Source organism: Octopus sinensis, linkage group LG26, assembly GCF_006345805.1.
Source record: "Octopus sinensis linkage group LG26, ASM634580v1, whole genome shotgun sequence".
NCBI classification, from domain to species: Eukaryota; Metazoa; Mollusca; class Cephalopoda; order Octopoda; family Octopodidae; genus Octopus; species Octopus sinensis.
In genome coordinates, this window is record NC_043022.1 from 21,601,561 (window position 1) to 21,624,060 (window position 22,500).

The window sequence follows — 22,500 nt, forward strand, 5'->3', positions numbered from 1 at the left end:
GAGTGTAGGGACGCCTAACCTGGACAGATCGGCCGAAAGTGTCAGTGATCAATGTTCAGATGGATCACCAAGAATAAAATTAAATTATAATTAACTGATCCTCCTGTCTTTTCTTTTACCCATCCTCATCAAGCAAGAGCATGAAGCAACAGCAAGAAGAACATAAAATAAATTCTACAAGGCATTTTTTTACCCAATGCTCTAATGATTCTGCCAAATGTCTTTGGTTTCTAATTTAGACACAAGACCAGCAATTTCGAGTGTAGATGTTGGTCGATACCACTGACTCCAGGACTAAAATGTTATTATATTTTACAGATCCCAGAGGGTGCAAAGCAAAGCTGACCTTGGTGGGATCAAAAGTAGTAGAGGAGGCAATATAAAAAGAAAGAAAAAAAAAACAGGATACAAAGATACAAAATTTAAGGGCTTACATAAAAGCTAGTAAAAAACAAAAGTAACAACAACAGGTAACAATAAAATCAAAATGAATAAAATAAAAAGTCCCTTATTGGGAAAGAAGACATCCAGCATAAGATAAGATCTGGTCCACCAAGAACTAGCAAAGCTCAGGTGCTGAGTAGTTTTATGTAGAATCATTATGTTACTTTACCCACATCTCAAACTGGCAATTCACCATTGCCCCATTGAATTAGCACTGCCAGACCAGGAATTTCTAGACATTACCCTTAAATCCCAGACCAGACGTTCTCTGGAAGTGACCAGTCATTTAGTTATTGTCAATGACCAAAGAATTTCTCCAAAAACATAGTCAGTCTTCTCATACCAAATAGTAACAGAGTTAAAATATTCTAAATATTTTACACCCAGACACCCATAAACACACATAAACATACACCCATAAACATAGTCAGTCTTCTCATACCAAATAGTAACAGAGTTAAAATATTCTAAATATTCTACACCCAGACACCCATAAAATTATTAACCATCTTACAAACAATAACTCTGAGCACCTTTTCAAACTCTACCTGTCTAACACCCGTGGACATGTTTACAAAGTCAGAAAACAGCAGAAACATTTTTTCACGCTAAGAGTTGCTGAAGCATGGAACAGACTGCCGGCATCAGTTGTTAGTTGTCGGAGCACTGCATCCTTCAAAACTTCCATGCTTCCTGAGATTCGCCAACACTACACCTGATTTTCTCCCCTCCAGACACACGCAAGCATGTATCTGACTCATACACTGTTCGCTTTCCAGACATTTTTACATTACTGCATATACTTTATACGCACTGTTTGACAAGTTGTGGTGCACCTGAGCACTGTATACAATAATTTCATTATTATTATTATTATTTTATTTAAAACAGTGGCTCCCAACCACTTTTTACCTATGGATCCCTTTGATTACTATTCTATTCTAGTGGACCTCCATAACCATTTGATGCTTAAAAATTAGTTTTATAGAAACTTCTTCAAAATCCCTATTTTGTTTTTCACATGTTAACTTGCACAGGTTCAACTATGTTTAACGTTAAAAAAAAAAACCTAGTCGTTTCTTGCAATACGTACATCTGAAACAAAAATTTTTCACAGACCCTTAAAATACTACTGTGGATCCTCCCAAATTTATTATTTTGCTTGTGTGAACCCCGAAAAATATCAAGTGGACCCCAGTTGAGAACAACTGTTCTAAAATAAAGTCTGAATGAATGATAAGAGGAAAGAAATAAAGAACTCTTGTGCACACACACACACACACACATGCGTGCGCACACATATGTGCAAGCACGCACACACATGCACACAAAATTGTTGAAGTCATTCCTTAGATTATACATTTCTTGGTTTTGTCTGTTAATCAATTATCCATTCCATTTGGAAAGTAACATCAGGAATTAAAATACAATCAAGAATATAATTATTTCTTCTTTTAGAAGAAAGTATCCAATAATTTTCAAAAGCATTGAGTACTCTTTGCTTGGTGTATATCTTTTTTTTTTACTTCACTTTTTTACACTATATATAGGTATTGTTTTCTTATTTTATTAGTATTTTGATTAATAAAATCAAAACTAAACAAGTCAAGAAGAGGAAGCTTTGGGAAAGATTTATAGAAACAAAATATGCAAGAAATTTTACATTATATAAATTGGAAAAGAAGGAAAAAGAAATCAAAACTAACCTGATGTATAATCTTGGCTTGCAATTCCAGTGTAAGAAGTGACTGTGAAATAGAAAAAGAATATATATATATATACATATTTACATATTTACATATATGTATGTGTGGGGGATATATAATAGTGGGTATGCACACACACAAACAAGTATGCATGTGAGTATATATATATATATATATATCTATATATATATATATATATTTATATTTATATTTATATAGGGAGAATTCATGAAAAAAACAAAAGACAAAGACAGGTGCTGTAGACAACAAACAGATGTATTATTTTAATGCTTGGGAAGTGTAAAAGTCTTTAGCATTTTGAAACAAACAGATGTATTAGTATGATGCTCGGGAAGTGAGTAAGTCTTTAACATTTCGAGCCACAGAAAGGAACGCAAAAAGAAACGAGGAGAGAAAATAAAGAATGTGTAGTAGCTAGCAATCTATCAGGAAGTCAAAACAGAGCTGGAACAAATACCATCAAATATTTTTTCCAATACTCTTCTGCTATTTCTCCAGTTTTAATTATAATCATTTCTAACACAGGCACAGGACCTGAAGCTTTGAGGGAGAGATTAGTTGATTAAATTTAACCCAGTAATTGACTTATTTTATCAACCCAGAAAGTGTAACAATAAAGATCCACAAAAAAGTGTCACAAGACAGTTTTTCCTGGTGCTCTACTGGCTCTACCAATAACAATTATTTCTAATTTATGTACAAGGCCATCAATTTTAAGCAGTGAGGGTCAGCTGATAAGACCAATCCCGGTACTTAACTGATATTTTATTATCTATGTTTTACTGACTCTAGAGGGATGAAAGGCAAAGTTGACCCCAGCAGGATTCAAACTCAGAACGTAAGAACCAAAAAGAAAAAAAATCCACAAAACACTTCTTCTGATGTTCTAATGATCTAATAATACAGAAAGTTTGCTGCCTCATAATAATGATATTAAATGGCGAAAATTTTCCAACACACTGCTTTATAGGAAGTCAGTGATGCAAGAATTGCTAAGATTGAAAGTAGAACAAGGAGATAAATATAGCATTGAAATGAGTGCTGACTGATGAACAAGGGTGAAACAAGGGGTTGTTTAACTTGTTTTTAAGATTATTTTATAGCATGCATGAAATCACAGTGTTTGGGAGAGTTGGGTGAGAGATAGGATGACTACAGGTCATATAAAAACAGTTTTGAACAAGGTAACATAGTAACTGCCAGGTAAATTAAAAGGTAGAAAACTGTCATAAAGATAAAATGCTAATTTGCTTTTATATAAATCAACCAGACACAGAAATAAGTTCCCTTTGGAAAATTAACAATCTTTCTCTTCAAAAATTTTTCCCAGAGGGTAAAAAATATATTGTTCAACATAACACTTGTTTACAAAAAAAAAAAGAAAAAGATAGAAAAAGAAAAAAATGCAAAGAGTAATATAAATTAGGAATAAAAGAGTTCTGACATTTCTGGAAGAACCTTTCCAGCAAACAAATTGCATTTACTGTATGCCAATGCACACAATCAGAAATTTCCTTGAATTTATTTTCTTTTAATACTGGTTTCCTTTTGTAGAATCCACATGAATGTCCTAAAAGTTATAAATCTTCTTTTCTAAATTGCACACGTTCATTAAATCAGGCACATATATTTTGTTTTGTTTTATTCTTTGTGGGTAAATTTTTAACCTTTTAACAACCATATTTCTACGTAAATGCACTTGCCCTGTATTTTAATTATTGATTTTAAAAGTAATAAAGAACTTTTAAGGATTTAATAAAATAACTGAGTTTCTAGTTATTAAAGCCAGCATTTGGAACATAACTGAAGTAAAAGGTTCTTACTTAAAGTTATGGTAGAAGCTGTTAATTCAAATATGAAAACACTGAAATGAGAAATTTCATGTCACAGAGCCAGAAGTATTCTCAGATGGACTTGTATCAAAAGAGATAATCCTTTAGCATTTAAACTGGCCATATCCAGCCAAAATATTCTCTCTGTTCTACGTTCAAATCAGCAAGATCTGGCCTCTCATACCTAACCTACAATGTTATTCTAAAAATAAACAATCACATCATCAAAATCTAGAAGCCACAAGGTAATGCATGATTAGTTTAAAACAATGTGAATCAATAAACATTACATTTGACAGAGTAATCTGAATAATGAAGAGTTAACCCACTGGGGACAGAGCCTCATTTGGAGTTTCAGTGCCAAGAAGACGGAGCCCTTTTCCCAAGCCCTACAGAGGACATGCTCTTATTTTTCAAAAAAAAAAAAGAAAGAAAAGAAAAACAGAAAACAAAAAAAATAAAAAATAAAGTAATTACTTTTCATATATAAAACTAAATATATTCCTGTAGGAAATTGAATGAACTAATACAATCTTCTTTGTCATTTGTCTTTTTGGCCGACAGATCGGCCCCATCGTCTCCTAAGGGTTAAACTATCTTGTTTTAATGATCCAGCTAGTTTGTGAATAAATAAGGCAGACAGTTTAAGAGATATTATATCAGTGTTAACCCTTTAGAAATGAAGCACTACTTATATTTCTACAAATTAAGAAGTGAAAACCCTTTGATAAGATACAAGTAGAATAACTGCATTTTCATTAAGTTCAAAAGTAAATTGATCTCTGTCAGTTTCAATGATGATGCCGTGGTGATCTCATTCTCGCTCACAACATCATAAGCAGAAAGTGTAACCTCTCGAAAGAGCTGTTCTTCACTCCTGCTCCAGAGCGTCGGCTGCGGTGTCACTCCAAAAAGCTCTATCTGCGACGATTTCATCTCAATCGAAGGAGAGGGGCTTTCTCCGTCCGGGTTGTGGATCTGTGAAATAAGCTGCCGGATGAGATAGTGAAGATGCCGACGACCGCTCGGTTCAAAGTCTCTCTTGACCAGAAATGGCCTGAACTCTTTGCATGAACACCCTCCCTGTACATAACTCCATGTCCCCCTACATGGCCTTGCTTTTCGCTTTTTGAGCCCAAAAATTAACTTAACAGTAATCATTCTGCATCTTGATCTAATGAACTTCCTGTTCATTGAATTAGCATAGAACTGGTGGGTTGTTTCACAGACATATTAGGGGATACTGAAAAGTTCCTGACTTTAAGAGTATCATGAAAGCCTGGTTGGAGTCAAGTGCTTTTACGGGGCTTAGAAAAACAGAAGGACCACTGCAATAAGTGTGTGAATCTGAGAGGGGAATGTTGCATAAAATCATAATTAACTGATCCTCCTGTCTTTTCTTTACCTAAAGCCAGGAACTTTTCAGCACACCCTCATATGTACCATTAACATAGTTTTCAGCCAGAATCAGTGTGACAATGCTACAAATTTGAATTATGATCTATCTGATGGGCTTCCATGCAGCTTTTCTCTACCCAGTTTCACTCATGAGGCTTGGGTCAAACCAAGCTTCATTTTTTGTTATTTACTCATTCTCATTTAATTGTATATATTTTAATTGTTTGTTTATTCATACATTTCGTCTCATTCGATACCCTGACCCCAATGTTTGTTTTGTTCCCTCTTTTTCTCAACCTTATGGTGAATAAAGAAATACTCTCTCTCTCTCTCTCTCTCTCTCTCTCCCAAAGTGCCACACAGTGGGAATGAACCTTAAACCATGTAGTTGAGAAGTAAGCTTCTTACCACACAGCCACGCCTGTGCCATGTCTGTGATTTAGTAAAATCTTAGTCCAAAATTGATTTCATGTGCTATCTTCAGATGCAGTGTAAGTAAGGAGCATCGATGAACTATGAAATGTTACACTTAAAAACAGCTACAGTTGGGAAGTGGACATGCTGTCCCAGAAAACATCAGAGAAAAGCTACTTCAAAATTGATAAAAGACAAGGAAAAAAAAAAAACTTAAAAGATTTTCATGTTAATGCAAATGTGTAGAAGTTTCATGCCTGTAATTACAAATGAAGGATATTTTATTCATTAAAATTCAAAAAAGAAAACCTGAAACTTTTTTTAACGCATTCACTCCCAGCTTTCCTAAAATGTGTGTGGGTGTGCACGCGTGTGTTTTGAACCAAATAAATAAATTCACATATAATTGAAAACCTTGTGTATGAACTGTTATCTGTCAGAATTTTAAATAATCATTGGAAAAGGAAACTTCTTTCCTTTTTGTTTTTTGACAAGTCAGTTCATTTCCTTGAAGTATAGTAAATGTATCGGTATTGATTCTGTTATTTATTTTGGTCTTTGTTTTGAATCTGAAATTCTAACGGAAGAACCGTTCATTCTTTGATATTAGTCTCACAACAAAAGTGACTCTGTATGCCAGTAATTGATTGGGATATTGATTGATTGTTCCCTGTACCTCTGGGAGGAGTCTCTAGGGTGTTGCTTATAATGTACCCTGGCAGCAGAAGCAGTAGCAACATGAGATAAATGCATAGTTTTCAATGAAGACTATTTCAGTTCAGCACTTTGCAAATTAACAAAACATCTTTATTCTTGTTGATGTTCAGCTCTAGCTTAGCTTCCAACTAGCATAGGAGTTTTTTCAATTTTTTTTTCTTTTTAATTATCCCCTCTTTTCTTAACCCTTTCGTTACCGCATTTATTTTGAGATGCTCTGTGTTTCTTTCAATTATTTTAGATATAACAAAGAATTTAGCAAAATAACTTAGTTATCATTAAGCTAGTGTTAGGATCATAAATTGTGACTAAGATTTGGTGGAAGATTTTAATTCAAAACTTATGAAAACAAGACATTTATAATCAGATACAGAGCCAGTTTCAGTCGGGTTAGTAACGAAAGGGTTAAAGTAACATGGTTTAAATGACACCCCACTTAACCCAATCCACCCACTGCCATTTTCAACCATTTAGCATTCAAATTGCTCTGTCATATGTAATGCTTACTAATTGACATTGCTTATCATGAATTATCTCATAGCTTCAAGATTTTGATGATGTAATTCTTTATCTTTAGAATGACATTGTAGGGTAGGTGTAAGAGGCCAGATCAAGCCAGTTTGAACATTCCCCAGGTAGAATATTTTAACTGGATGTGGCCAGTTTAAATGTTAAAGGGTTAATGTACATGTAATATCAGGCCAGGCTAACATAGTTCTGGGTATTAGTTTGATGTGGCTGACTACTTACATAGCACCATGCTACTATAAACAAATACTATAAGGCGTAGGTGGTATGTTCTTGGTTTGGTTTACTTGTTCACATTTTAAAGTGGAGACACAACAGAGTGCTAGAAGAGCTAAATCATTCAATCAGGAGTCAGATGCAGTCTGAAGCCACGAACTTGGTCCTTATGTTTGTAATGGAAGGGAAGGAGAAGTGGTTTGGATCAAAAAAGATACTTACTTTCTCTCTTTTCTCTCTCTTTTACTTGTTTCAGTCATTTGACTGTGGCCATGCTGGAGCACCGCCTTTAGTCAAGCAGATCGACCCCAGGACTTATTCTTTGTAAGCCCAGTATTTATTCTATCAGTCTCTTTTGCCGAACTGCTAAGTGACAGGGACATTAACACACCAGCATCGGTTGTCAAGCAATGCTAAGGGGACAAACACAGACACACAAACATACACACATATATATATATATATATATACATATATACAACAGGCTTCTTTCAGTCTACCAAATCCATTCACAAGGCATTGGTCAGCCGGGGGCTATAGCAGAAGACACTTGCCCAAGATGCCACGCAGTGGGACTGAAGCCGGAACCATGTGGTTAGTAAGCAAGCTACTCACCACACAGCCACTCAATCATGAAGTTGGACAAAATCTACTCAGACTTGAAGGGGAATGAGAACTATATGCATACTGTCCAGACTGGGGCAAAAACTATCCAAGTTTCATCAGTATGACAGGACAAGGACTAGATATTTTTTCTTTTGTTGAATCATTTTTGGTTGAGCTCACAGAAACAATACCAATTCAAGATGAGGAAGTATGATGACCTTGTGAAAGAACTAAGAAAGAAGGGGTACCATTGCACAGTAAATGTAGCAGAAGTTGCTACATAGTGGTTTGCTACAGTGTCCTCCATGTGGCAGCTACTAGGTCAGTTCAGAATCTATTTTTCTTCTTTACTATTAATGTCCATTCTCCATGCTAGCATGGGTTGGGTGGCTTGACCAGGGCTGGTAAGCTGAGGGGCTGCACCAGACTCCAATCTGATTTGGCATGGTTTCTACGCTGGATGGCCTTCCTAACACCAACTACTCCAAAAGTGTGATGGGTGGCTTTACGTGCCACCAGCACGACACCTGTATCTGCCATAACTACGATTTTACTTGGCGTGATGGGGACAATGAAACACCTGTCAGAGACAGCTGAGAAGAGGATAGGTGGAACTGAAAAAGAATACAGCAAGCCACTAAACATAGGAGAAAGGAAACTCAGGTTGAAACAGCGCAAATTCATGTAGTGGTCAGTGTGGCCAAGCAACAAGCTCACTTGAGATCAAGCTTCACTAAAGGTCATATTTAAATAACATCAGGAGGACACCTAAGAGTCACTACCTAAGTGGGCCAGTTCCCTTAGAGTGTCAGGAACTAATTGGCTGAAGTACTTGTTTGATGCGACTTCTTCCTCTGAGGATTTCACTTGCTGTCCACTCACTTTGTAGCAAGTTTCTGCTCACTATTACATTAAAAAAAGTACTTTTAAAATTATTATTTAAATAGGTGACAAAAACTGAAAACATTAAAAAATGCATCTATTGCTCCACCTACCATCCACTTAGTTCCCAATACTCCTCTAAGCTTTTTCTATCACCCTCTCCCCAGGAGTACCATCCACTTTGAGAAGCACTGATTTTGCTGATATGGCCATCTTGACTTATATTCAGATATATTAGGCAATATGTCCTTTTAGTTATTATTTAGCTCTAGATCTGTAAAGTGGGAAGCTGGCAGAGTTGTTAGCATGCTGAACAAAAATGCTTTGTAGCATTTCTTCTGTTCTGAGTTCAAATTCCTCCAAGGCTGACTTTGCCTTTCATCCTTATTTCATCAGGTGAAATAACTACCAGTTATGCATTGGGATCAATGTAATTGACTAGCCCCTACCCCCAAAATTTCAGGCCTTGTGCCTATAGTAGATAGGATAATTTAGCTCCAAATCATCTGTAATCTAGCAGACCTTTGATGAAAGATGACCCAGCCATGATCAGCCTATCTTTTATTCAGGAATAGTGTACCAAGTTCTAGATTATCCAACGTATCCTTTCATTGTTTAGCTCTAGATCAACTCTGACCCCAACTGACCTTATAATCAAAGGTCTTCTGGATAAGACCATTCCATCCTTTCTTCAGACATAGTATATCTTTGTCAGCTTTATTTATAGTATCCTGCTAATTTGAAGCCCGTACTGATGGTGGGGTTGGGTGATTTGAAGTTAGATTTGGTTGCTATTTATAGCAGGTCAAGTGACCACAGAATCTCCTGCATTAGCTTGCAAATTCAGGTTTTATTTGTGACGTATATTTGCCATTTAAATATGGCTAACCCCTAAGGGTGGATGCTACTGTAGTTTGTAGCCCCAAGAGGATACCTCCTCCAGCTAGCTTTAGACACACTTTCTGTGCCCTATCAGTATTTGCAAAGGGAAGCCATCCTTCCCGCCATCTTCAGCTTATGATACACATGGACACGCCGATGACGGGTCAATACTCAGGTTTTTTTTGGGTTTTTTTCATTCTCTAGATCTGACTGTTCTCCCTCTCACATATTAAATGATTATAACTAGAAAGCTAACATGGTCTTTGATACTCAGTACTAAACTCATGTAACATATTTAGACACCTTGGTTTTGTTGCTGACCAATAAAACATGATCTCTCAGAGGGTGTTTAAATGTCTGCATTCAGGGCTGTTACAGCTGTTAATGTAGTCATCTTGTCTTTTGTCCTGTGTTTCTATCTAATCTACATTCTCCATTGATATATTCATGTCTTATCTTGAAGAGTAACATACCTACCTACCTACCTTCCTACCTACCTACCTACCTTTTTCCATTCCTTCCTTCCTCCCTCCTTCCCATCCTTCCTTCTTCCTTCCTCCTGAGTGTATGTGTCTGTATTGTGTATTCTTTATGTAAAATCATGCATAAAGAACCAAATAAAAGAACACTTAAATAGAGAATTTTCAGTGGTTGCCTATGTCAGTTTGTGTGTGTGTGTGTGTGTGTGTGTGTGTGTGTGTGTGTGTTTGTATGTGCTTGTGTATGTGTGTGCATGTGCGATATGTATATGCTATTTTCGTCATTCAGTTTTATGTCCATCTTCCATGCTGGGTTAGGGAAAAACTTGTTGAGGCAGATTTTCTATGATGGATATTCTTGTCATCAACTCCTACCTGTTTTCCAAGTGTGGTAAATATTTTATTCTACTGGCCTTCTACACTGAAAGCTGTAACTACAGGATATTTCACTTACATATATACATCAGAATATGTATGAAAGGTAGACATACACACACACACACACACACACACACACACACACACACACACCACACACACACACACACCACATACACATAAATGCCCTTGAATGTGGTATCATATTCCTTCGGCAACATCTTTTAACCACCAAGTGTCGAAGTGCATCCCTTGACCAAGTTTGCATACATGAGGCTGATAACATCATAAGACATGGACGGCAGCTCCTTGAGTAACATTCCTTGTCTGATAATCTAGACTACATGCCCAAGGAAGTTGCACGGCTCTACTGCAACATATCAGATGAACAGATGAGCCTATATGAGCAGAAGACTATGCATGGATATGTTAGTAGAAAGCTCCCCACTTTGAAGGGTATGCATTTGCAATCTAGGAACAAGAAATATCAACCAAATACCTGATGCACAAAAGGGATAGAGATGCAGGAAAAGCAGTAAAATGTGACAACCGATGCAAACTTTGTGGAGTTAACACCGAAGATATAACCCACATCATAAGCAGTTGTCTGAAAATGTCATCATGGTTCTATAAAACAAGCTTTTAAACATTAAATGGCTATGGGGGTCCACCAGGATAAAATAGTAATCAAAGGGGTCCCTAGATAAAAAAAATGGTTGACACTTCTGCTCTAAAGAAATTGCGACACTATTTCAGGGAAGAAATAGAGGGAGAAATGCATTAAGATATCATTCTCTCTTCAAACTAAAAACTTGGCCTGAGTATTTGTGAAAAGGTGAACCCTGCTAAAAGTACACAAGGGTTATTTGGCCATTTTGAACACAAAATAACAAGCACTACAGCCAATACTTTGCAAATGGACTGTCAAATGGAATGGCAACATTTTAAGTGCAATTATTCTAAATGAGTGGAGACACAATGGCCCAGTGGTTAGGGCAGCGGACTCGCGGTTGGAGAATCGTGGTTTCGATTCCCAGACCGGGCATTGTGTGTGTTTATTGAGCAAAAACACCTAAAATCTCCACGAGTCTCTGGCAGGGGAGGGGGTTTAACCCCTGTTGTACTCTTTCGCCACAACTTTCTCTCATTCTCTCTTCCTGTTTCTTGAGTAACGCTGTGATGGACTGGCATCCCATCCAGCTGGGGGGAACACATACGCCACAGAAACCGGGAAACCGGGCCCATGAGCCTGGCTAGGCTTGAAAACTCAGGCCAAGTTTTTAGCTTGAAGAGAGAATGATATCTTAATGCATTTATCGGGTCTTCGAAGTCCAGTCTTTCGTCATAGCCTCAATAGACCAAGATATTTTAATTAACTCCTTATCATTTTCAAAATTAATTGAAATCAATAGAAATATGGTAAGAAAAGGGTTAAATAATACAGAGTATTTCTGCTCAAATGTTTGTTTACCCCATGCTAATACACACTCAGGTTCAGTCGACAAAAGTTTACACGCATGTATATATTTCTTTACTACCCACAAGGGGCTAAACATAAAGGGGACAAACAAGGACAGACAAATGGATTAAGTTGATTATATAGACCCCAGTGTGAAACTGGTACTTTATTTATCAACCCCGAAAGGATGAAAGGCAAAGTCGACCTCGGCGGAATTTGAACTCAGAACATGACGACAGATGAAATACCGCTAAGCATTTCGCCCGGCGTGTTAACATTTCTGCCAGCTCGCCGCCAAAAAGTTTACACACATGGTATTGGTCAACTCTAGGCTATGGTAGAAGACAGTTACATACACAAACATAAGAGATGATAATATACAAGGACAGACAATCAGTAAAACACAAATCTATTGAATCCTTCAAGATGATGTAAGCCGCGTGTGAATAAATGAATAACATTAAATAAATAAAACAAAATGAAATGGAAAATAAGATAGAAACAAAAATCTAATGAACATAAAAAGCTGGAATGGAAAGATATGAAAATGATAGGAAGGTATGACACTGGGGAGGGTGTGTTGTTGGTGAGAGGGATTATTGGTTAAAAATATGAATATATGAAATTCTCATACATAAAATTTATTGAGCAAAAACAAAACAGAAGAAAAAAAAGGAAAGAAAGAAAGAAATGGTGAGAGAGAAAAATAGAGTAGAAAGAAAAGAGAAAGGGGGAACAAAACAGAAAAAAAGAAAGAAAAGGTGAGAGAGTAAAAAAAGAAAGACGGGGGTGGAATCAGAAAAGAAAGAGAAAAATAATGAAAATGAAATAAAATAAAAAGAAGAATGAAGACAAAAAAAAACTGAACAACAAAGAGCAAGAAAAATATAAGTATCAAAACAGAAAAAAAGAAGAGGTGATATAGGGAGTGGGGGTAGGCGTGGTGGGGGTGGAGAGGAACTGTCTTATCACTGATTCACTGCGAATACATAAGACTGAAAGTCTTTTATAAGCCAGCTAATAATTTGATCTCTTCAGGTCTTTTCTACTTACTATCCTGAGACTTTTTGCTAATTTTCATAGTATTCATTGAATACTTGTGGCATTATTCAGCTCAGATCAAAACTATTTATTGCACAGCTGTTGTGATTGATTATAAACCCCACAAAGTCAATTTAGAGATAAGCCGCCACATCGCCATTTAGCATGAAAATAGTTGTATTGGCTCATGCATATATGAATGAATGAATCTTACTGAAGTGTGTTTGTACATATGCTTATGCTCACGGATACTCATACACACACAAATACCACTCGTCCATACTACTTCAAAACATGCAACTGAATGAATGTAACAGGAGCGTAAGGTGCGTATGTATGTATGTATATATATATGTATATCATTATCGTCATCATCATCATCGTTTAGTGCCCGCTTTCCATGCTGGCATGGGTTGGACGGTGCAACTGGGGTCTGGGAAGCCAGAAGGCTGCACCAGGCCCAGTCTGATCTGGCAATGTTTCTACGGCTGGATGCCCTTCCTAACGCCAACCACTCCATGAGTGTAGTGGGTGTTTTTTACGTGCCACCGGCACAGGTGCCAGACGAGGCTGGCAAACAGCCACGGTCGGATGGTGCTCTTTACGTGCCACCAGCATGGAGGCCAGGCGAGGTTGGCAACGGCCATGATCGGATGGTGCTTTTTACGTGCCACCGGCACGGAAGCCAGTATATATATATATATATATATATATATCTTTTATCTCTTTCATGTGTTTGTCATTTGACTGTGGCGATGCTGGGGCACTGCCTTCAAGGGCTTTAGTTGAACAAATCAACCCTAACTTTTTTTTTGTAGCCAAGTACCAAACCACTAAGTTACAGAGATGTAAACACACCATCACCAGAGATAACATAAACATGAACACACACACATGCGTGTGTGTGTGTGTGTACATCTACCAAATCCATTCACAAGGCTTTGGTTGGCCCAGGGCTATAATAGAAGACACTTGTCCAAGGTGCCACACAGGGGGACTGAACCTGGAACCATGTGATTGGGAAGCAAGCTACTTACAACACAACCACACCTGTGCCTGATGATGATATATGTATGTAGACAGACAGACAGACAGATAGAGAGATAGACATCATCATCATCATCATTTAGCATTCATCTCCCATGGTCGCATGTGTTGGATGGTTTGACAGTTGCCTGCAAGCCAAAGGACTACACTAAACTCCACTACCTGCTTTGGCATGGTTCTTATGGCTAGATGCCCTTCCTAATGTCAACCACCTTACAGTGTGGGCTGGGTGCCTTTTACTTAGCACCAGCACCAAGGAGGTGACCTTGCAAGACAAAGGTCCTTACATACATACATATATACATAATATATATATATATATATATATATATATATATATATATATATATTATATATATATATATATATATTATATAAAATACATTCTGTCTGTCTGTCTGTGTGCCTTCTAGGATCTCGGGCATCCTCCATCCGATTGCGCTCAAATTTGATATGTAGATACCGACGGTATCAGGGCATGTATAAGTCTTGAAAAATTACAAAAATCGATTCCAGGTGAGAATGCGATTGATGAAGCATTCTTTGAAATAGAAAACGGTCTATCTTTATTTCTTCTTTTGCTGGTGTCTCAAATTTAGGTTGAATCAGTGTTTCTCAAGGGGGAGGCCTAATGGACGGTCAGACAAGTTGTTTTGGGAAAATTTGGTTTAAATGTTTGACAGCTCAGCACCGTCCATTGGAGGGGGGGGCGTTTTTCTCATATATATATACATATATACGCATCATTAAATGCAACCAAAATATTTGTGTTTGTATGTGTGCGCGTGCACACACATATGTATCTGTGTGTGTATGCATGTGTGTGTATATGTGTATGTGCACACACACACAGGGTAGTCCAAAACTCTTTCCATTTTAACAGTCATTTAAATTTTACTGTACCCTATGCATATACATGCACATACATATATGTGTGTGTGTTCAAATACCCATACACACACCCTCACATGCAGAGGAAAACATACATATGAAGAAACACACCTGTGTGTGTGTGTGTGTGTGTGTGTATGTGCGTGCACGCATGCGCACGGATGTGTGTGCGTGTGTGTGTCTGTGTGTCTGTGTGTACAAACAGTGCTGCATTACACAGTCTTTCATCAATAATCTCTTTTATCTTTCTATATTAAAACTTGCCTTCAAACTAAATATACATCGACTCTTACACCAGTAATTTATACATTTTCCAAAAAGGAATGACTTGTATCAAATTCATGTGATGTTCAACACATCTAAAGAAACATCCTTTATTTCTCATTTTTACATACACATATAGAAACAGAGAGAAATACACACAGAGACATATACAGATGTTTGTATGCATATATACATACAGCATAACTGAATACACGACAAAAGAGGAACAGAGAAAGAGAAAGAAGGAAGTCACAAAGAAAAGAAATTCTGAAGGAAAACATGAGAATTTATCATTACATTTTGGAAATTCCACATAAATAGAGTCTTGAAAAATTACAATCACATTCATCATTCACAAACTTAAATGATAAAGAGGAAGTCTGGTTTGTGGCCTTGGCACTTTTAAATGAAGATATATATATCTCTTTTACTTGTTTCAGTCATTTGACTGCGGCCATGCTGGAGCACCGCCTTTAGTCGAGCAACTCGACCCCAGGACTTATTCTTCTGTAAACCCAGTACTTATTCTATCCGTCTCTTTTGCCGAACCGCTAGTTATGGGGATATAAACACACCAGCATCGGTTGTCAAGCGATGCTAGGGGGACAAACACAGATACACAAACACACACATGCATACATATATATATATATACATATATACGATGGGCTTCTTTCAGTTTCCGTCTACCAAATCCACTCACAAGGCTTTGGTCGGCCCGAGGCTATAGTAGAAGACACTTGCCCAAGGTGCCACACAGTGGAACTGAACCCGGAAGCATGTGGTTGGTAAACAAGCTACTTACCACACAGCCATTCCTGTGCCTATATATATATAATATCTGAAAAATTAGGAGAAAAAAACGAAAAAAATTCAAGAGAAAAAGACTCTGAAAGAATGATTTGTATATATAATAAAATCTTTAAAGAGTAATGGGAAGAGATGTTTGCAAACGTCTGAGCTTTCTTCTCTGTGTTGTCAAATATTTCCAAAACTATCCACAGAAACAGAATGTTCATATAAAATGAGTCTCTCTCTCTCTCTCTCTCTCTTCTCTCTCTCTCTCTCTCCTCTCTCTCTCTCTCTCTCTCTCTCTCTCTTCTGTATAAAGACAATATGGTGAAGGAACATATATTGAAGCTGAGAGACATCTTAACCAGACATATTCAAAGAAATACTAGTCAATGATCAGAAGACAGAGACTCACAACACAGAGGACAAGTGGGAGTTTCTAAGAGATAATTTTCTGCAAGCAACAGACCAGATCCATGGCTGGTATAAGATAGAAGTTGACTTGGTGGTGGGATGCTACCATAGATCCATAGATATAGCTATGAATGCAAAGCAACAAGCCTGAAAGAATTGGAAGAAATAGAGAGCAAAGACAAATATGAAACAGATAGATGAGTTGCTAGATATCAGATATACTTAACAAGCAAAGAAAGTATGAAGTTTGCAAATGTTCATTGATATATACATAACATATATATACATATTTTGTTTTTATTTATATTAAGGGCATTACTATACATAAATGCCTTACACTAGGAGGGACTCTTAAAGTTGAAACTACCATAATAAACACATTGTACCGAAGGCGAGAGACAATGAGTTTATTATGGTAGTATTGACTTTAAGAGTCTCTCCTAGCGTGAGGCATTTATGTATAGTAATGCCCTTAATATAAATAAATATATTTAAAGGGAATAATTAATAAATTGTTCCCTTATGAGGTTTTTCACGCTAACTACTTGATAAATTCTTATAAAGATTTTATCCTATTTTTAAATTGCATATAAATATATATATATGAAAAAAGGTGCACATGTGGCTGTGTGATAAGAAGATTGGTTCCCAACCACACAGTTCCGGGTGCAGTCCCACTGTGTGGCACCTTGGGCAAGTGTCTTCTACTATAGCCTTGAGCTGACCAAAGCCTTGTGAGTGGATTTGCTAGACAGAAATTGAAAGAAGCCTGCTGCATATATACGTTCTGTTCTGTCTTGCCACCCAGTCAGTTAAGATTTTTCCATTTCCTTCTTCCTTGCGCTAGCTTGCTATACTCGTCTGATAGCCGAAAGACCCTGATTGTCTTGTTATATTTTTGTTGTAATTGTATAATTATTTTCCTATCATTGCATAGCCGAAAGGCTTTTTGTCCATTGTATATGTATAATTCTATTTCTTATGTTATGTTCGTCCGATACAAACTTCTTCGTGTTTGTATACTCTTTTACTTGTTTCAGTCATTTGACTGCGGCCATGCTGAAGCACCACCTTTAGTTGAGCAAATCGACCCCAGGACTTATTCTTTGTAAGCCCAGTACTTATTCTATCGGTCTCTTTTGCCGAACCGCTAAGTAATGGCGATGTAAACACACCAGCATCGGTTGTCAAGCAATGCTAGGGGGACAAACACAAACACACATATATATATACATATATATGACAGGCTTCTTTCAGTTTCCGTCTACCAAATCCACTCACAAGGCATTGGTCGGCCCGGGGCTATAGCAGAAGACACTTGCCCCAGATGCCACGCAGTGGGACTGAACCCGGAACCATGTGGCTGGTTAGCAAGCTACTTACCACACAGCCACTCCTGCGCGTACATTCATTTCCTTACCCAGGGGCTTAATGCTGTTAGCTTAAGCCCTTTGCCCAACCATTTTCAAGTAGTATCGGAGAGGACTGGGTGAAACTACATAGACATTCCAGACTCTGACTGAAGAGGCAATTGGCTGTGAATGATCCATGTAGCTTGTTTTGTCTTCTTTGCTACTTACCACACAGCCACTCCTGTGCCTATATGCAGACAAATACACACACATGTATACAGATATCTCTGTCATATTTAAATCAGTAACCAATTCTGATTAACAACAATGTTTTGATGATTTGAGCATACACCACTTCTAAATTATTTTAAATTATGTATCTTAGTTACCTAATTATAGAAATAATGATATTTACAACTAATTAAACAGCTGTTGCGCACAATTAAATTATGAACTATATGTGAAATTAATGGTTTTTCTGCCTTATATTCTATATGTGTTGGTCTAGACATTCGTTTCAGCTAATTATGTATATAGATCCACGTTAGTTCCATCCGGATTTACTGCAATGTAATAATGTATTGGTGTTTAATAACCTGTTATTAATTGAGCTCTGAATTAGATATATTTTTCTTAATGTTTATACATTTCTCTCTTTTTCTCTCTTCCTCTCCCTCTTTCTCTTTTTCAGTGAGTGCAGTGTTTTTCTAATAAAGGCACAGTAATATGCAATGGGAGCGATGGGTGTAAAAGCAACGATATAGGCGTGGGAGTAGCTGTATGGTAAGTAGCTTGTTCACCAACCACATGGTTCCGGGTTCAGTCCCACTGCATGGCACCTTGGGCAAGTGTCTTCTACTATAGCCTTGGGCCAACCAAAGCTTTGTGAGTGGATTTGGTAGACGGAAACTGAAAGAAGCCCGTCATATATATGTATACATATATATATATATATATATATATATATATATATATACTAGCATTAAAGACCCGTTGTTGCCGGGTCATAGTGCTAGTGCATGTATATATGTGTATATATATATATATGTGTACATATTACATGTACATCTATGTATATACATGAACACATAAAATACAAAATACAAAGTTATATCTTGATATCGCTAGTGATAACAATACTCAAAATATATAACAGACTGGAATTGTTAACCCGTCTCTTGTAATTTTGATCAATTGGATCTTGTCCTCCCTCTTGTATAGAAGTGTGGCTACAATCCAGCCTACCTCTACTTCTGAGGCGGGGGGGCATTTTTAATTTTTTTCCAGGACGTCCTACATCCCAGATATAAAGGTAAAAATAAAATATTTCCACTTTGCAAGTTCGAGTCGAGTACTCCCTTGCACGCTCCGTTGACTCGAACCTTGCTGCTATTGTGGCGAATTTACCGCCTCTGATTAGATGTCTTTCATAGTCGCACCAAGACACTTTTCAAAAGTGCTTTCCTCCATGTGTTTTTCTCAACATTGTATACTTTATAGACAATAGTCTTTTCTTTAATTTAATTTTTTATTATCCATCTGGACTATTCCATTTCTGCACGCTAATTTTATTTTTAATTTATTCTCATTCATGTGAAACCACTTATTTAAGTTCAAGTCATTGATGCAATTTTATACCAATTGCTATTTTTTTTTTTTATGTTACGATTATATTATACTTTAGTTTGATTTTAATTATTACTTACTACATATAATTCAATTGTTATTATTTTTATTGTTAAAGTGAAAGTATCTGACATAAAATAGAGAAATGTTTTTGTTTCACTTTTAACACGTAATACTGAAATAGTGGAGAAGATATGATATTGCTATGGGCTCGCTCTAGGCAAGAAGTTGAACATTTTTTGCCCATGAAACTACATGGACCCTAAGTAAGGCATGTGTAAAATTTGAATGAAATTGGTTGTGTAGTTCTCAAATTTTAGGGAAACATACAGACAGACAGACACACATTCTCAGTTTTATATATATAAAGATATATGTATGCATGTATGTGTGTGTATATGTTTGTGTGTCTGTGTTTGTTCCCTCAACATCGCTTGACAACCGATGCTGGTATGTTTATCTCCCTGTAACTTAGCAGTTTGGCAAAAGAGACTGATAGAATAAGTACTAGGCTTACAAAGAATAAGTCCTGGGGTCGATTTGCTCGATTAAAGACGGTGCTCTAGCATGGCCACAGTCAAATAACTGAAACAAGTAAAAGAGTAAAGAGTAATATAATGGGTTATCTAGTTAAAGTTTCATTTGTGAAATACTGTTGTTTTGAATCTGCTGCAGAAAGTGGTCAACATTTGTGGTGGTGAGTGGAGGGGGCACTAAGAACGTGACCCAAGTGCCAAGAGGGTAGCAACCCAAAATTGTTTGGGAACCCCTGCTCTATGTAGTTGCTTAACCTCCCTCAAATTACACTATGCTGTCTTGCAAGCAGAAGAGTACGCTGGATTAATATACCCCCAGATACACAAAAAGATGTCATGATCACGACTGGGATGTCTTTGATCATAAATTTGCTCGATTTAAGCAGTCTTGTGGTTAAAGAACATATTCTGAAATATTCTAAGCCTGACCACAAGAACATAAGTTCTTGAACATAGACCAATGCAATTAGTCTGCGTGGATCTCTGAATGCTAGGCCTCATGAAGGTAATGACAAGTGACTGAGACCTTTGGCGATATACGAGTACTGTGCTTGAGAAGATCCATCAAGCCATGGCAAAATCAGTCATGGCCAATGCCGGTGTCGCATAACCGGTCCATTAAAAACACCCTTCAAACGCTGGGCGATATGCTGGGCTTGTGAAGACCTGTCAAGCCAAGAGAAATTGTAGTCATGGTCAATGCCAGTGCTGTCTGACTGGTACCCAGTGGCACATAAAATGCACCATTCAAGCATTGGGCCTCATGGAGGCAATGACTGGTGACTGAGACCTTTGGTGATATACTGGGCTTATGTAGACCTGTCAAAAGCCAAGTGAAATTGTAGTCATGGCTGATGTTAGTATCAGGTCAATGGCACCTGCACTAGTGGCACCCTCAGGGTGATTAGCATTAGGAAGGGCATCCAGCCATAGAAACCTTGCTAAATCGGATCAGAACCTGGTGCAGCTCCCCAGCTTACCAGTTTTCAGTCAAACCATCCAACCCATGCTAGCATGGAAAACAGACATTAACCCTTTAGCATTCAGATTACTCTGTTTAATCACATTGTTTAAAATTAATTGTAAAGCATCTTGTAACTCTGAGATTTTGATGATGTCCCTGTTTATTTTTAAAATGACTTTGTAGGGTAGGTGTGAGAGGTCAGAGCTGGCTGGTATGAGCATAAAACAGGAAGACGATTTTGGCCTGATATGGCCAGTTTAAACACTAAAGGGTTAAATGATGATGATGATGATGTTAAGTAGAGATACTAAATTACAGTAGAGATACTAAATTACAGTAGGACTGAACCCGGACCCATGTGGCTGGGAATCAAACTTCTTACCACACAGCCACACCTATGATCATATCTTCTCAATAAGGGCCAATCTGAAGGTTAAAAGTTAACTCATCTACAATAGCAAAGAGAACAGAAATGCTTATAACATGTTCTTCTCTTTGTAAAATACTTCTTTCCAATATGAACTTCTGGTTTTCTGTAAACAACTGAGAGTAATTGTTTTGTTGATTTTTCTAAGACTTCCATGTGAATTTGTGAAACAGAAAGTAAAGGGATTTGTTAAAGACGTTTTATTAAGAGTTATATAAAGGGATACGCTTTTAATCTCTTAAACTTAACTGGCATGGTTATTAATTTCCTGAATATCTAACATCTTTACAACAGAAACCATAAAAAGCAAGCTACTGAAGTATATGTGTATGCTAAGATGTTTGTTTTGTTTTTGCAAAAGGCAAAAAATGATATGATGCTTATGTTCACATACATATCAAAGGTTATATAGAAAAGCAGATTTTCATCATCATCACCATCTCTCTTCCTCTCTTTCTCTCTCTCTCTCTCTCTCTCTCTCGATTTTTGAAAATGAAAAGTGACTCAAAGAGGGACTGTGAAAACAAAATATGAAAAAAACAACAGAAAGAAAATACAAAAACATGGAATGGCATTGCTTCATTGCTTTTACCCTGGTCTAGTTTTTCATGAAACTTACACTTAACCATTAGATTATATGGGAGATCTAATATCTGTACTCTTTAGATATTAAAGTACTTATGCAAGCAAACATCCAGTGTGTGCTAGCAGCTGTTTATTTGTAAAAAAAATAACTGGTTACTTTATATATCTTGATAGGGCCAACTAAACTAATTCACTTTCAACAATACAAGAAGATAAACAACTTCCATAATTAAGGTTAATTATATTCGTGTGTGTAAATGTATAATAGATATAGATACACACACACACACACAATGCAGAAACAACAAAAATGAACTCAAGGTATGGCTTGTGGGGTAAGAGGTTTGTTTCCCAACCACATGGTTCCTAGTTCAGTCCCACTGCGTGGCACCTTGGGCAAGTGTTTTCAACTATAGCTTGTGAGTGGATTTGGTATGTTGTTACCTGGGTGCATACATGTGTGTATGCAAACAAATACATGTGTATGTATGAAGCAATGTTACATGTATATTCTGTGTGTTAATAAGTGTATACATGTGTATATGTGCATGGAGCAATCAGATGTGTGTGTGTGTGTGTGTGTGTGAAAATGCATGTGT

The 22,500-nt window shown here is 37.0% G+C and overlaps 1 protein-coding gene across 1 annotated transcript in view; it reads right to left on the reverse strand.

Moving 5' to 3' along the window:
- The window catches only part of LOC115224701 (adhesive plaque matrix protein-like), a 418,840-nt gene that overhangs the window by 281,211 nt on the left and 115,129 nt on the right, over positions 1 to 22,500 (reverse strand). The window contains exon 2 of the mRNA XM_029795558.2: positions 2,151 to 2,192. Coding sequence (XP_029651418.1) covers positions 2,151 to 2,192 — 42 coding nt within the window. The remainder of the gene's footprint in view (positions 1 to 2,150; positions 2,193 to 22,500) is intronic.